We start from the raw sequence: 17,500 nt of genomic DNA, 5'->3' as shown, positions 1-17,500 counted from the left end.
GGGCTGTCTTTTATGCCTTTGAGTACCACTGATTTGCATTTTTTGGGGAACATAATAATAACCATATTGATATTTAAACTAGGCGAAGAGATAAAAATATGTCGTACCTTACATTATATTAAACAGCAAAATCTATATTTTGTTCAGGTAATTGATTGCCAGGAGAAATTAATTAAGATTCATCTGAGATAAAATCAGGAACAGTTCCACAGCTCCTACCTCAGAACGTCTAGGATGAATGTTTACAAGTTCAGTAATCCCATGTGAAAACTCAGAATTAACGGTAAAGGAATGGACCAAACGGACTAGTACTATATGAAACAATCACTCTAAACTAGGCCTTTACAATAAGGGTAGTTCCTGTAGTGGCCTTTCTCTCTCTTCTGGCAGGTGTCTTGGGCCAGTGTGCCTCCAATTAAAACTAAAACATATGGCCTCATTAACGTACCTCCACCTGGTTTCGATAATCCCCTTTCCTCCCACCACACAACCCTTTTGATGACATGAATACAAAACCAAATAAAAAACACATCGCTAACACCAGACCAAAACATGGGTTCTGATGTTAGAATAGATTTAGAGAGGAAGACATTTCAAATGCCGCTGTCTACGCCATCAACAACCCTCTAAAATCCATGAGGCAACTGATGAGAACAGGCTATGGATGTATGGAGTAGAACCGATTCACAAGATGTCATCAAATGAAACTACCTGATTATGGATCTGCTCCTTTATTGTACCAGGGCACATTGACCATGGTCCACGTTCATCTCTAGCTGATTTTACTACCTGTGCTCTGGTACATAAAAGGTGCCGACCCATACTTAGTTTGAAGAGCTACACCTGGGTTCATCCTGCGATGACCGTTCTGTGAAAGGGTCCAGGAAGTGGCTTTTCCTACCAATCCCTGAGCAGTTTTGGAGAAACATTCTTAAATGTAAGTCGGTTAAAAGGTTAGTCGATATGGGTAAATTCATTTAAACATACAAAATGATTGAATGAATAGACAATATTGTCCGAGCTTGGAAGTCATTCGACCACATAACAGAAGTAGTCCTGCTCTGTGTCATCTGGTCCTGATATATTAACTTGCTCATCCTTCCTGTGGGCAGTTGGTCCATGACTGTGTTGGCAAGGTGCACAGAGACACTGCCATCCCAGCTGCACTCAGTGGATTAGTACTCCTCCTTATATTGACTTTACATTTCTAAATTCCAGACAACTGAGTATACACTTTATTTAGTTATATTGAAGTAAATTTTCTTTTGGCTGACTTTAATGATATTCCCTTAAATGTTTTAGTGCAACTCAGAGGATGGTCTGATTTCAGAAGTTTTTAAATAATAATGTCTTGCGGTACTGCTGATTATATGTGATGTGTCGCGATTTTTCTCATTTAAATCTCTACTGAATCATTGGAAAACCATTGATACCCATGGTATCTTCCTTTAAAATCAACATTTTCTGAATGCACTTATTCCTCAAGTTATTGCCAACTCCTATGAATAGGTATTGCCAGACATTCTTAACAGTGTTGTCTAGTCTCAGTCTGGTCGGTTCCGCAAATAAAGCATCTCTATTAAACCTCTGAGGTCCGCTCTTGCGTATCGTCTGTTTGTTGTGTAAGGCCTTCTGGTCGCTGCACTTTAAACAAACCGAAGCGTGCATTCTGCCCTATAAATAACCTTGTGAGCATTCTGACACAGCAGAAATATCTGCTGGCGCCGAAACTTAATAGTGGCATTGAATCCCAGAGGCTCATTTAGATTAATGAAAACTCAAGAATATTGTTCTTGTAACAAATCGCTGCATAAAAAACCATCAGGGTGATTATTTTTGAAAAGGGCTTTGATCGATTATAATGCACCTTTCTCTTGCGTTCCCTTTGTTCAATTATGCTTCCATGTTTTAATGGAAGCTTAAAGGCTATGTTTTAATTCTCACTGTGTGCACAATCATATATTTACACTGAAGTAGGCCTGAATCAGACCACAAAAAAAGGGAGATTTTACTTTTAGTGATAAGTGCACAAAGAATATGTTGATAAGATAACATGATTAAATGCTTGCATTGTTTTTTGATTTCTAAAATCTATGAAATCAGTAAACATGGCTGATAAATATTAAATAGCGTGGAAGGAATGGAATAGCCTAGAGGTGCAAGGGCTATTTGAAAAGGAATGTTGTGATACTGAGCAACATTTAAAAAAAAGCGAAGCAATCCATCACCCGCTTCAACAGGATCCTGACCTCAGAGTCTGGCCTCTGCTGACCGGTCATTTTCTGGTGTTTCTTGGGCGATAGTCCCCCAGGCTGAACAAACTGAGCTCTTTTGAGGGGCTTTTTCCTTTGGCCTAAGGTCTAAGGGTTAGTTAGGTGTTGAGTGTGTACCAGTAAGACCTTTGAGATGGTGGTTCATAGGGTGAGATCGATGACCTTGACACTCTCAGGGCTGAGATCACCTTTCAAAGCAGAGGGCCAATGAGAACAACCCGCGCGTCGTACATGGACTTAGGGCTCCACTGTTACTTTCTGCAGCATCAATGAACAACAAGAACTATTTTTTCCTGAAGCTAAAAATCCAAACTCATGCTAATGAGTAGCACGACAACACTTTGTCCGGGAGCCCGTTTGACCAGAGAATTACTGCCGCTTTCGGTTTCGATTAATTCAATCTGATATTAATATTTCCCTGGAAAAAAACACAGAATTACTGAAATTGTAATTTGTTTCGGTGTGTTGAACGTTGAACAATACGATTTTTTTCACATTGACTTTGCTTCTTTCTTTCTTATCATTTTTACATTTAATTATATTTCCTCTTTAATCACTGAACCCATACAACGACATTAATAGTCTATATCCTTCTTTTATGATTCCAAGGCCGCAGTGCATGAGCCGTTGTTGACTCCCTTATAGCGACCCACTCGCGTGAAGTGTGCCCAGGAATGTTCCTCCTAGTAACATTCATTCTTCAATTCACGCCACTGAGCCCGTTACACAGCCAAAACATTGTTTGCTTGTGTCTGTGTGTTTTCTTTTTTTTTTACTGTGGTGAAATGTCTAGTAGGCTCCTCCGCTTTGTTTCACAAAGCTCCTATTCAACTTGCTGATTAATGTGTTCGGCTTTGTTCTGCTGGGGCGTGGACCGTTCTTATTAAACATCCACGGAGCAAACGGGTCAAGATGAGTCTATTAACAGCAGCACAATCAGAGAGGATTTCATGGTGCTTAGACAGAGCTGGTAGTTAGCGAGTCACGGAGGCCACCGTCGACATTAGGAGGAATCACTCACATCGCAGGGCGAAAAGTGACTCCTAGAGGTTTCCCCCCAAATCTGAAGGCAGATGCGTTCTCCTCATTTGTCATTTCCCAAGACTTCGATGAGTTGGGTTTCCAGATGAAGCTATAAATAGCTCTGTGGTGTAGGAGCGCAGCGGCAGAGCTAGGGGAGATACAATCAGCGGTGCTTGAAATATTGAATGCCGGCATATGTTCCTGGCAACTGGTAGGTAGGCCGGGATTGATTTGTTGCCAAGGCAACCTCAAATACACTGCGCGCTGTGGGAGAGCTGGTTCGTGGTGTACCCAGCGATAGCCTTCCCTAGGGGTAAATCTGTCCTTCCACGTCAACACGAGTGGCTTTAAGGCTCCAGATCCAAGGAAAGAAATGATCCATGGGGACGAGCTATAGAGAGACCAGAGGAAGCCAAATGAAAGCTGTGGTATTGACCTGGTTCATGCTAGTTTATGTTTGGCATCAGTATGAAGGGTCCTAAGGTCATAAGCTCTGCTGCTCAATTCCCAAACCACAAACTAGTCGAGTGTCGCTGAATTGGTGGGGGGTGGCAGTGAGCATGGCAGTAGCACTGCAATGGTTATGGGTTCGGTTCCCACTCGGGACACCCAGGCTCAGAAGGTTTGCAGTGTAAGCCGTTTAGACAAAATGGTCCAGCATGGCAGATATATAATGTCAACTTTTAGCTTATTTCTTATACACAAGTTACAACAAAAGGTTTCAGTGCAAACACTGCGATGTTCAGCTTAAAATACACTACACTCTGTTTCATTTATCTGTCCCAAGATAAAGATACAGTTCAGTTCAGTTACTTTAAATGTCAGTGGTCAAATTGTCATGAGTCCAAACAAATACAGCGGAAATAGAATCCCTTCAAAGAGTACAACATGGAGGTCAGGATCTCAGGAAACAAGGTCTCTGCTCCGCTGGGTGGACAACAAAAGCAACAAACCGCAACGCAAAAGGATCAATGAAAAAATAGAGGTGGTGGTCTGGGACTTGGAGGCAAGTCAATGTAAACCCTAAGGACAAGCACAAAGAACACAAGCTGATCAGTTCAATGATCCCTTGGTTTGTAGGTAAAGGATTGGTGCAGGCAAAATTAATCTGTTGAAAGCCTTTTCCTTTCTCCCTCCTCTCCCCCACTTCCTTCTTCTATTCCCTTCACATTTCCCTGTTAACTCTACAATACACTACAATAATGGCACTTACTGGACTTTTACAGGTGACATGTGTATACGAGTGAAACAATTAACAATGTGCAACATGTTACATGTATAAACAATCTTATAATTTTATTATTTTGAAGTTAAACCTTTTATTAGAGTTGTTTAGATGCGCAGCGTCTGATTGGATTCTGGGGCTGGGAGAGGCTGCATACGTGTCACAGATTGAGCAATCTGTGTGCACCAGCCATCACCACACACACTCAGGGAGAGATCCCCTTCATGGCAACATGGAGCCCCAGCATGCTATACCAGCACATTTCTACAGCTTCAGTTTGCATAGTTACAATATTGTATATCGTAATCTGAATTCGGGCTCTCATCCTTCTTACTGTGGCTGATAAGACATTCTGTGCATCTTAGTATCAACTTCACAGTCCTGATGTTTGACCTTTGGCCTCCTATTCAAACCACCAGGCAGTAAGTCCCAGGACATCTCGGAGGTGGAGGAGCTGCCGGTGGCCCAGAACATCAAGATCAGCAACATCACGTGTGACTCCTTCAAGATCTGCTGGGACATGGACCCCAAGGTCAAGGATCGCATCACACACTACTTCATCGACCTGAACAAGAAGGAGAACAAGAACTCTAACAAGTTCAAGCACAAGGTGAGTGAGCAACGCATTGGTTCAAAATTCATACAATGTAATACCATTTACATTCTTTCTTACCACCTCTGACGTGGGCGGCCATGTTTAAATGACAGCAAATTACATTGAGGCTATGAGTTTGGAGTTGACGCGTCGTTTTATTACAGTCAGTCTCTCTCTTTAGACCCATCCTGTCTCTCTTCAGTCCCTGTCTTTAGACCCGTCCTCTCTCTCTTCTCTCCCTCTTTCAACCCACCGTGCTGTCTCTCTTCACTCTCTCTCTTTAGACCTGTCCTGTCTTTCTTCTCTCCTTCAACCCACAGTTTTGTCTCTCTTCTCTCCCTCTCTTTAGACCTGTCCTGTCTCTCTTCAGTCCCTCTCTTTAGACCCGTCCCTTCTCTCTTCTCTCCCTCTCTTTAGATCCATCCTGTCTCTCTTCAGTCTCTCTCTTCAGACCATCCTGTCTCTCTTCAGTCCCTGTCTTTAGACCCGTCCTGTCTCTCTTCTCTCCCTCTTTCAACCTACCGTCCTGTCTCTCTTCACTCTCTCTTTAGACCCGTCCTGTCTCTCTTCTCTCCTTCAACCCACCGTCCTGTCTCTCTTCTCTACATCTCTTTAGACCTGTCCTGTTTCTCTTCTCTCCTTCAACCCACCGTCCTGTCTCTCTTCAGTCTGTCTCTTAAGACCCGTCCTGTCTCTCTTCAGTCTCTCTCTTTAGACCCATCCTGCCTCTCTTCAGTCTCTCTCTGGAGACCTGTACTGTCTCTCTTCTCTCCCTGTCTTTAGACCCATCCTGCCTCTCTTCAGTCTCTCTCTGGAGACCCGTCCTGTCTCTCTTCTCTCCCTCTCTTTAGACCCATCCTGTCTCTCTTCAGTCTCTCTCTTTAGACCCGTCCTGTCTCTCTTCTCTCCCTCTCTTTAGACCCATCCTGTCTCTCTTCAGTCTCTCTCTGGAGACCCCTCCCCTCTCTTTAGACCCATCCTGTCTCTCTTCAGTCTCTCTCTTTAGACCCGTCCTGTCTATCTTCTCCCCTTTCTTTCAACCCACTGTCATGTCTCTCTTCTCTCCCTCTGTCCATGAAACCACAATGCCCTTAAAATATAAACAGAAAAAAACCAACAGATGGGGATCATTCTTGGATTGCAAACCCATCAATAAAGGGCTCCACATTCATAGCGCTCCTGTGAATCGATGGGCTAGGGATGGGCTCTTCATCTTCCTAAGTGTCGACTCTGCAGCTCCAGAATGGGTGCCCACAGGGTGATTCCATCTCTGACTGATTCAGTCTCAGTGAAATGTTGCACCAATACATGCAATAAGACCCACTCACTAACTAACTAACGAAGTGAAGACGGGAGTGGAGGAGCAGAGAGAGTGATCAAACAAGGCCGATCTTTCCTCTTGATAATCAGTAAATTAAATGAGTGCCTGCGCAGCAATACTCAGGGTAATACAGCACAAACAGAGAGTCAAAACCCTGCTTGAAAATGAAAACATTTAAAATAGCTAACTCGTTGTTTTTCCTTAGAGCAACACCAGATGTCAGATTAAGGGAAATTTTCACTTTGATACATGGAAACCTTAAACCAATTTCACGGGGGCCATTTTAAAAAGCTCCACAGTGAGCAGCTATTAGCCTCAAGCCCTAGCGGGCTAACAGCGCTTGCTTGGCGAGCCTGCCAGAGCTTAATTGCAAATGCAGCTGAAGACGGCAGCTCTTTTAGCAGTCGGCAAAAAAAAACATGCTCGGTCATTTCCCCATGGACGCTGCCTCTTCATCATGGTCACCTTCCTCATCCTCCCCCTGCTTGTATTCTCCTCCAGGCTCACCTACTGGATGCAGATGGGCTGAGGAGGCACCCTATCCTGCCCTGTAGAGGAGAGACAGAGAGAGAGAGAGAGAGAGAGAGAGAGAGAGAGAGAGAGAGAGAGAGAGAGAGAGAGAGAGAGAGAGAGAGAGAGAGAGAGAGAGAGAGCGCGAGAGAGCGAGAGAGAGAGAGAGGGAGAGAGAGAGAGAGAGGGAGAGAGAGAGAGAGAGAGAGAGAGAGAGAGAGAGAGAGAGAGAGAGAGAGAGAGAGAGAGAGAGAGAGAGAGTGTGAGAGAGAGAGAGAGAGAGAGAGAGAGAGAGAGAGAGAGAGAGAGAGAGAGAGAGAGAGAGAGAGGGAGAGAGATGCTAGCGGCACTAGATGAATGGACTGCTGGAGTTGCTAGGCGGGGGGTCTTATAATTCAGTGGTCTACAACCAGTGACCTACTGGGTCCCACTGGGAGTCCAGGGAACAAGGCTCTCCATAGAGGCGGGTCATGGATGGGAGGGGGGGGCGGTGTTAGGACAAAGCCAGCCATTGTGATGTACTTTGCGGCCAAACTCGCAGTATGAATGCGTGGGGATATTATTGGTGCGTAGACCACAGTGCACCTACTGTACAGCGCCATGTTTAAAATAGGGCTCAAGACAAACGCAAGCACTGTTCTCTGGTTGCCCTTAACACAGGAAACACTACCACATTCAACATACATATTGTTCATTGACTTTAACATTTTACATTGAAAGCGTTTGGCGGCCGTCAAATGAATTTCACGGCCCACCAAAGGAAAGTCGAGGATGTCAAATAGAATAATAGAGTGGAGAGGAGGGAGGGGGGGGAGGGATGGTTGGAGAGGAGGACAGGGGGGAGAGGGACGGGGGGAGGGAAGAGGGGAGGGAAGGGAGGGAGGGATAGGGGGAGGGACGAGGGAGAAAGGAGAAGGGGAGGGGAAGGATGGGGGAGAGGGATAGGGGGGGAAGAGGGAGAAGGGGAGGGGAGGGAAAGGGGAGAGAGATAGGGGGAGGGATGTGGATGGGAGGGAAGGGGGAGACTGATAGATGGAGAGGAGGAAAGGGGGGAGAGGTGGGGATGGGGAGAGGAGAGATTAGGAGAGGAAGGAAGGGGGAGAGGAGGGATGGGGGAGGAGATGTCGGCCATCTTGGATAGCATGCCTCCAAACCAACCTCAAATGTGGGTTGTCCCCGATTAATGCGCAATAACCTCTTGCTTTCAATTACTCCCCTTCCCAAAGCACAAGTAGACACAATCACATTGCATGTATAAATTCAATTTAACAAAAACGATTCCTATTAAGGTGGAATATGATATTACATGTGTATCGTGTTTGTGTTGGTCTAAGTCTTAGTATGCAGGTCCACCTCTTTATGTGTGTGCGTGTGTGTGTGCATGTGTGTGTGTGTGGTTGCGTGTATGTGTATGTGTGTGTGCATGTGTGTGTGTGTTTGTTTGTGCACATGCGCATGTGGATGGCTCAATGCAATCTTCATTTCTCAATCGTTCCGCCGTACATTCAGGAATCAGGTCATTATAGTGATGGACGTGTTATGCCCATTAAATGGTCTTTACTATGTATGCTACACATGCAGCTGTGTTCAGTCTCACAATATAGACTATTTAAAAAATAGACCTGGCACAAGGCCACACGTCGTGCAGTTGATGGTTGAATGTATTACCCTGCTGCTCTGTATTCCATGAATAGCATTTTGTGTTTCTAATGGCTTGGTTCTACTTCAATTTGCACGGTTAAACATCCCCAATACACCAGCGGGCCGGGAAACCTTGCTACTGAAGATGTTAAGAAGTGTTATTCATATGGAAATAACAGGGGTAGCCCCTTCTGTTCACCTTCTCTATCCGTGTATTCTCCTCTGTCCATGCCTCCCTCCACCCCTGCCTCGTGGGTTTGTGTGTTTTTGCTCTACTCAGGCCTCTCCTCACTCAGACAGATTAAAACCCAACATCTCTCGGTTCGTCCTGCGAGACCCCCCCGAAGGGGGTTTGGTTTCATTCCAGCCGCTATCAGGGCAGTGAAAACAACTTGTTTTGCACTTGCACTCCGGAGAGCAACAAATAGTGCCCACTCAGCCTGATGTTTTCATGCTTGTATTGTCTACGGGCATGTCTGTACAAACACCATTGTATGCTGTGTCTTCCCTTCTTATCGTTTGTTATACTGCTTGCCTTAAATCCCCCCCATGTGGGACAGAATAAAGCACCGGTACTTGTATAGAAGTGACTCACTTCAATGAATCCACTCTCCCCTCCTCCTCCACCCCCCCCCCCCCCCCCCCCCCCCCTGACAGGACGTCCCCACCAAGCTGGTGGCCAAGGCGGTGCCCCTGCCCATGACGGTGCGGGGCCACTGGTTCCTGAGCCCGCGCACCGAGTACACGGTGGCCGTGCAGACGGCCTCCAAGCAGCCGGACGGGGACTACGCCGTCTCCGAGTGGAGCGAGATCATCGAGTTCTGCACGGCCGGTGAGCTCGCGGCACGCGGCACGCGGCGGGCGCCACGCAACACAAACATAACACAGATGTAGCAATGAGAGGGGATACGAGTCTGGGGAGGAGGAGCCAGAGTACGGGGTTCAGGACGATCTGGTCGGGATTCCTCTGGGAGACTCCCTCCTTGGAGGGATACCAGGCATGTAGAAACCAGGAGGAGACCCAAGGGGGGCATTCACTCCCCGCCCGTCCCGTCCTGGGTCTGCTGACACTCCCCTCCGACCCGTCGTAGTATGGTTCTGCCGACGCTCCCCTCGGGCCCGTCCTGGGCCAGAGGGGGGTGTCTGGGCTGGCCTGGTAATGTCTCCCATGGGAGTATATTGAGGAAGCTGCCAAGGGAAAGGGGCTTCTGGATTGTTGCCCATCACAATCCTACCAGGAGGAGTCCATCCATCCATCCATCCATCCATCCATCCATCCATCTTCATTAAGATGGATGGATATGAAAATGACATTCGGTGCATTCTGCAGGGATGTGTGTGTGTGTGTGTGTGTGTGTGTGTGTGTGTGTGTGTGTGTGTGTGTGTGTGTGTGTGTGTGTGTGTGTGTGTGTGTGTGTGTGTGTGTGTGTGTGTGTGTGTGTGTGTGTGTGTGTGTGTGTGTGCGTGCGTGCGTGCGTGTGTGTGTCTTTCCCTCTTATCGTGTGGGTCGTCTCCACTGGTTATTCCAGCTGCCTTACACCTCCACATAGACATACACCATGGGCTAATTGAAGGCCTCACGTTGCCCTTTAAGTGTTACAGATGTCCGTTGTGAGCCCTTGGGGGTGTCTGCCTGCCTCATGTGCATAGTCAACAGGGACCTGGCCTCCACACTCACACCCTACAATAGGTGGGTGCAGAACATGGATGGGCTTTACGTATGGATTTTACAATGAGTGTCGACTCTACAGCCGCAGAATGGGTGCCCACGGGGCGAACCTGTCTCTGACCTCTTCAGTGTCTGTGGAGATGTTCTACCAATAGATATGCAATAACACTTATTTAAAGGGAGGGGGAGGGGGAGGAGGCAAAAGGGTGACGAAACGGAGAAGGAGAGATGGATAGGAAGGATGGGATTGGAGGAGGAGAGAGGAGGATGGGGGGATTGAGGACGAGGCTGAGTGAAGCAATATTGGATGCAGCAGAGAGGTCAGTGGGTTTAACACCAGCGGTATACGCCTCCTGGGTTGATGGATGGCTGGACAGGATTGGTCAGGAGGGGAGGGAAGCTGGACAGGATTGGTCTTGACGGGAGGGGCGATTGCTGGACAGGATTGGTGGGGAGGGGAGGATAGCGTGAGTGTGGGGAGGGTGCCGCTGGGAGGCCTGGGGTGATGGTGGGGGAGGAAGAAGAGGGACAGGAAGAGAGGATACGAGCGAGGAGGATGGAGAAGGTTTAAGGTGTGTTGCATATAATTTAGTAGCATCTATAGCGCAGACTCTGCAGAAATGGAGAGTACTTGAAACACACTAAAACATTGATGTATGTATAATAAGTATGTTTAAGTACGTCAAATTATTATATAATCACATTAAAAATAGGAATCTCTGTGTTGTCAATATCTTCGAATGAGCCCTTTAATCTTCATAAGTAGCCTCTTCTACGGAGGCCGCCATGTTGCAATGCCATTTTTCTACAGTAGCCCAGAACGGACAAACTGCTGTCCAGAGAAAGCGTTTTTTAATTAACCATCATAATCGCTATCTCAAGCTATGAACACTTAACAATTGAATACAATGTATATGTCATTAATATATCCATGTATACTCCTTTTTCTTTAGATAGGGAAGTCTGTATATGTATTGCTATTGTAGAAATCATGCAGCCATAAAGGCATTCTGTTCCTTACTTTTGTTTCATAAGGTTTCTTATTAATTTCACAGGCATGTTAATTTGAACAAAAACTGTTTATCGAAAAAGTTAGGAATACATGGTCAAACTTGCTCAATAATTATGTTTAGAAATTGAAAGATGTAATCAGTTACAGCATATTGATTAGCATAGCCTTCTATACTTTCTATTTCATTGTGTGTGTGTGTGTGTGTGTTTGTGTGTGTGTGTGTGTGTGTGTGTGTGTGTGTGTGTGTGTGTGTGTGTGTGTGTGTGTGTGTGTGTGTGTGTGTGTGTGTGTGTGTGTGTGTGTGTGTGTGTGTGTGCGTGTGTGTCTAGACTACTCCACCGTCCATCTTAACCAGCTGCTGCAGAAGGCGGAGGTGATCTCTGGGCGTATGCTGCGCTTTTCCGTCTTCTACAGGAACCAGAACAAAGAGTACTTTGACCACGCCAGGTAAACCCACTCACTCATTCACTCACTCACACACTTGTCGCTGTGATCCAATGGGACTCATTCTGATCCAGGTAATTAACGAGCAGGTAGGGGTTATGCATGTTGCTCAAGGATGCTTACAGGTAGGCTGCAGACATTGGGAATCTAACTTACAACCTGCAAGTTAAAGAATACATTTTATGATAAAAAAAATACTATGTAATTTCTTAGTATTACTTCTTTATTTTAGTCGGTGATGGGACCTTTATACAATGTTAGTACTGTAAACAGTCAAACGACTATCTAATATTGTGACAAGGCTCACCATTAAAAATAGGGACAACAAAGCAACAATGTATGCATGCACTAATTTATGGATATTAGTACTAATAATAATATTGATGTTATTATTGGGTTAGGGTTACACTTTCAAAGTATAGTAAGGCTGTTTGCTCTTATGCCATTCCGGAATCCCATTTTAATGTGACTCAGCATGTAGCGTGTTTTGTCAACATGCTAATAGAGGAACACATTCATATTCATCAGCGGATGTCTGATGGCATGCTGCTCATCTCTGATCTGTAAATACTGCCTTTACAAGGGAGCCCTCTATTACAGCCTGATCCCTACCCACAGATTAGGAACAGAGCTGTGTGCACTAGACCACTGGCGTAGTCTGATATCCGAGATGACCCCCCTTTTTAGCATGTTGCCACTCATTTCATCAGACCGCTGCAGACATACGGTACCCGGTCCACATTCATATGTTGCTCACCCTCTCGGCCTGGTCTTGTTTGTTCAGCGCACCGAGTCACACTCGTGTCCGTGTGAGAACACACGTGTTACTGTGTTACTGTGCCACAGATACTGTGGTACTGCTGCACCCCACAGCCTCCCATGTGGCTTCTCAAGTCTGCTCAGATCCTGAGCCCCCTGCAAAGAAAGACTCATTATATAGGAGCCTTTCTAGGATTCGATCAATAAAACGAAAACCCCAGTCTGTTGTGACATAGATATAGTAGAAATTATTATAGCCACTACCCTACGTAATCTTGTAGTTTTATTCATAGTAAGTTTTTACATTATTTGGCCAGTCCTTCTAGAAGTAAATCTCCACGAAAATTCCACGTCCAAAAACAGCTTTTGAGGTTTTGGGGTTAATATTATATCAGTATAATAGTATAGCAGATATTAAATCCACCATCAATCTTTTATTTATAAAATGGTGCTTCCCTCTCGTTTTCCCAGCAACGCTGCCCTCCGCATTTCTGAAAATCTTCCATCATAAGAGGAAATGCTGTGTGAACCACCACCGGCACAGACAGACACTCTGGGGATGATTGGATGTTAATTATGAACGCGTCTGACATCATCTGTGACTCCTCCCCCCTCCATCTCTGTTGCTAGTTCCACTTCCCATGAAGCTAGGCAAAGTTGTCCTTGACGGTGCCGGGAAACTGCCCCCCCCCTGTGGGTATAAATGATATTGCGTGGGTGGGAGGTGGGTAGCTTGTGTGGTGGCACAATTTCAAGACCTGTGTGGGCACTGAATAATTCCATAATGGTTACAACAAAGCGCCAATTATGACCGTGATTACAACCTCCGTTAGCAATAGCCGTTTAATTACACTTGGTGGAGGGAGCTCTGATGATCCGCCGCTGAGCGGAGGAAGAGCAGCAGCTGCAGCACAGGTGGTGAATACCGGGGTTCATTCAACTCCTCAGCCCAGTGGCCAGGCTCTGTGGAAGGTTCTGCTCTGTGGTGCGGTCTTGGGATCTTACCTATGGTCATGATGACTCTACACCGGTGAGAAGATGACTGTGATGTCAGATTAGGGCAATAGGGCACATCAAATAAAAGATGGACATTTGTAGGTGTAGTGGTCATCTCTGTAGGAGGATACTACTGAAATCATCATGTCAGAGGTCAGAGGTCAGGGTCATGCACCGAATGGGGGAGCTCCCCCCTCCTATATTTGAACCCCACCAACCCTCACCCCTAATCACGGCGTCACCCAGAACACAGCATGCGTTCCCCCACAGAGCAACATTACCATGGTGATCTCATACATCTCTCTATGTGTGTTCCCCCCCCCCCCCCCTAGAGAGTCTGAAGGCGGCCGCATGCTGCCATCGGTGAAGGACAACAGCGGCAGCCACGGCTCGCCCATCAGCGGCAAGCTGGAGGGGCTCTTCTTCAGCTGCAACACCGAGTTCAACACGGGCAAGCCCCCGCAGGACTCCCCCTACGGCCGGCAGCGCTTCCAGGTGCCGGCCGAGGTCCTCTTCAACCCCGGCACCAACCTGTACTTCGGGGACTTCTATTGCATGTACACGGCCTACCACTACGTGGTGCTGGTGCTGGCGCCGCAGGGCTCCGCCGGCGACGACTTCTGCAAGCAGCGGCTGCCCGCGCTGGACATCGCCGACAACCGCTTCCTCACGTGCACGCGGGCGGAGGAGGAGGGCGGCGGCGGCACGGGGGGCGAGGGGGCGGGGCTTGTGTTCCGCCACGCCCAGGATGTGAACCTGGAGGTGATCTACACCGAGCCGCTGGAGCTGGCGCGGGGCACGGTGGCGGAGATCAGCGGGCACCAGCTGATGAGCATGTCCACGCTCAACGCCAAGAAGGACCCCAGCTGCAAGACCTGCAACATCAGCGTGGGCCGCTAGGCTGACGCAGTGCACAGACGCAGACACACAAACACACACACATATACAGTATATATAGAAATCTCACATACACAAACACACACACACACACTTATAGACATTACACAAACACACACAGACGACGCAGAATTATACACACACATGTGGGCGCATGCAAATGCAGATTTAGGAGACTGGCAGAAATGCAAACAGACATCACTAGAAACATATCTCTGACACACCTCTGTATCCTTAAGAGACCGTCGTTTCCCGAAGAAAACTGTGGAGGAAGAGAGAAGAAAGGAAGGAAGGACTGAAGAGGAAGATACACACAGACAGACACACGTTTGTCGCCGCATATTCACCGCTCTGCAGAGGGATGCTCCTGAAAGGTCACAGCATGACCTTGAAGTGAGGTCGTTGAACAGGGCAACATAAAGAAACTAAACATGATGCATACTAGACCGCTACCACACCCAGATATTATTCTTAACGCGAATGCATCCGATTTTCCACAATCAAACCGTAACGCCCATGCGTCTGTCGTTCGCTAGAAACAGATTATGGCTAACTTCCACAAACCCTTTAACGGTACTAACCAAACGTAGACATTCAACAGGTTAATGCATGTATTCATCCGCTTTTGTTTAAACAGTTGTCGTTTTCTCTTTTTTGATCTGTCATTTGCGATTTTCTCGCAATCCTTGACCTGCTCACTCTAGTCAGCTGTCGTCAAAGTAAGCTTGTGCGTTTTAGCTCACTTTTAGCTCATTTTATCGTCTGTCTTTGGTGCAAAGTGTTTAAAAATTAATTCAGAGAAGGTTGTACTTTGTATTTGACTACCTACTAGTGGCAACGACCGGTACTACAACCTATTTGGGTTGCAGCATCAAGTCATCTTTATTTATGCCAAAGGTAATGGAAAATAAGAAAAAAAAAAAGGACACAGAGCTCAATGTTTGAAGGATCATTAGTTTCCAGTCTTTTAAGCATGAAGCGGTTCAGTGCAGTGAGTCCAGAGTGTTTAACCTGTCAGTGCCCGCCCGTAGCCACACACCAGTCCTTTGTTTCTGCTGATATGTGAAAGCAGAACCATGTTCACCAGAGTAGATGTGAAAAAAATATTTATTTTTTATTGATATATCTATATATTAAAAAAATATATATATAAACCAGAAGTGCACAATATCAATACGCTCTTATAAATGTCAACAATGGCATTTCACTTGGAAGATAGGAATCAAACAAGGATAACTTTAGGGGGAAATAAACAATTTGACAATTGAAATTATTTGCACTACACTGGCAACATCCATTTCCAAGGTAGACGTGTCACTTGCTTCACTTCATATCAACTATGAAATCCCTATTGCTTATCATAGCACAATGTAAAACAAACACAAATCTCATGCACAAACATGCTGGATTGTCTTGATAGATTGTGTATTATTTCAGAAAAAAAAGTCCTTGCCAAGATAGCACTTTTGAAATGCAGCATTTCACACTATGTACCATGTTTTACAAACTCTGTTTTGGCAAGATGAATGAAGAGGGGAGGGGGAGGAAGTAACAAACAAAGTGCCATACAATACAGCCGCATAGGAAGTGCTTGTAACTAAAATGAACTTGATGTTATGAAGATATTTAGGTTGAAGCTTTTAAAGAAAAAAGAATGGCACTGCAAATCTTTCACCGAGAAAGAGGCGGTATCTTTAAAAAGGGATGTGTTCAGGAGGCTGGTGAAAATAATTGAGTTAGCGTTGTCCTTTTGCGATCACTTATGTCCTTGTCATTGTCATTTAAAGTGCTTATATAATGAGCATGGCATGAGATAAACCCATGACGATATATATTCTCAACTTATTTCTTAGTTGTTGTTTTTTTTATTTCCTTATATGAAAAAATAAAAGAGCTCTTTTCAAAATAAAAGTCCCACTGTGAGTGACTCTCAACTGGTCTGGGTTGAGTCCTGTTGTTTACTGAGCAAGGCTTCCAGTAGGCGGAGCTTCACTTTGACGTTCTTGTACTGGCAGTACTCCTCGTCCATTGGTCCACGGTCCTCCTTCTGACAAGTCCTTTAAAAAAAAGAATATAGAGATTAAAAAGGGCAAAGAAGTTACTCGAATGCAAATATTTTCTCTATCAGTTTTCAGAACTGATTGCAGCAGTTTTCATATCTGGTTGATAGTCCCTGTGTTGCCTTACTCCGATAGCTGTGTACATTTAAAGTATTGTAATCAACGACCTATTGTATTTTACTTTGTAGAATTGCAAAACATGTACAGGAAAAAAAAGTGTACAGTACGTATGCAGCTGTCTGTTTATCGTTCTCTCTCGAAACATCTCTCTCTGCTGTATTAACGTCACTGTATTCTCATGTGGATGTACCATGACCACCAAACTCTTACTTTGGTCTAGCTTTCTTGTTTTCTATGGTTTTTTTTGGTTTGGTTTCTCATCGCATTGTTGAACTATGGAAAATACCAAATGTTTCAAGTTGATTCAAAGTATTAATTGAAATGGAATAAACTGTTTTACCTGCCAGTCTGGGCGTGGAAGTGGTGTTCGAACTCTCGGAGGGCGAGGTGGAGCTTCTTCTTCTGCAGACGCGTGCTCCTCATCTGTTCCAGCAGCTCAGACCTTTAAACGGGCCAAGAAACATACGTAATCACTCAGAGAACTCGGTACACAAGCACTGAAAGATAACCAAGGGCTGCACCATCTAACAGCATGGCTTCAACCACTTGTAGACATGAGTATAACTTAATAGCTGTGTGTTTCATTCTCTTAAATGCCTTGAAATTAACTGAAAATGAGAACCATAGCCTTATTTTCTAATCCCATTTCAGCTTGAACTCGTCCTCGGGCCATTGTGGTTGAGCCAAATAGAAACAAAAATAACTGCAAAACAAACCATTTATCTTACACACACAAACACAGACACACACACACACACACACACAAATACACACAGACATGCACACACAAACACACACACACCTGGAGGCTTCGTGCAGGGTTGCCATGGTGACGCCCAGGGGCGGGAGCACTCTGACCTCCTCCAGAGGAGACACCAAGGTGGCCTCGGGGACGTCCTGGGAACGTTTCAGCAGCAGAGAACCAGTGGAGGACAAACACCCGGGGGGCCTCGAA

General features: G+C 45.7%; 2 protein-coding genes across 2 annotated transcripts in view; one reads left to right on the top strand and one right to left on the bottom strand.

The window, feature by feature from the left end:
* Positions 1-16,891, top strand: part of LOC115559799 (phytanoyl-CoA hydroxylase-interacting protein-like) — a 20,359-nt gene extending 3,468 nt beyond the window's left edge. Inside the window, exons 2-5 of the mRNA XM_030378898.1 lie at positions 4,941-5,131; positions 9,246-9,420; positions 11,599-11,716; positions 13,801-16,891. Of these exons, the coding sequence (XP_030234758.1) occupies positions 4,941-5,131; positions 9,246-9,420; positions 11,599-11,716; positions 13,801-14,368 (1,052 nt within the window). The 3' untranslated portion in view covers positions 14,369-16,891. The remainder of the gene's footprint in view (positions 1-4,940; positions 5,132-9,245; positions 9,421-11,598; positions 11,717-13,800) is intronic.
* LOC115560372 (protein FAM13A) overlaps positions 15,455-17,500 on the bottom strand; it is a 19,631-nt gene continuing 17,585 nt past the window's right edge. Inside the window, exons 19-21 of the mRNA XM_030379775.1 lie at positions 17,348-17,500; positions 16,886-16,987; positions 15,455-16,422 (exon numbers count right to left, since the gene is read on the bottom strand). The exon at positions 17,348-17,500 is cut by the window's right edge and continues 29 nt beyond it. Of these exons, the coding sequence (XP_030235635.1) occupies positions 16,296-16,422; positions 16,886-16,987; positions 17,348-17,500 (382 nt within the window). The 3' untranslated portion in view covers positions 15,455-16,295. The remainder of the gene's footprint in view (positions 16,423-16,885; positions 16,988-17,347) is intronic.

This window comes from Gadus morhua, chromosome 15, assembly GCF_902167405.1.
Source record: "Gadus morhua chromosome 15, gadMor3.0, whole genome shotgun sequence".
In the NCBI taxonomy this organism is placed as follows: domain Eukaryota; kingdom Metazoa; phylum Chordata; class Actinopteri; order Gadiformes; family Gadidae; genus Gadus; species Gadus morhua.
Note: the sequence above shows the minus strand (reverse complement) of the source record. Positions and strands in the feature narration are given on the sequence as shown.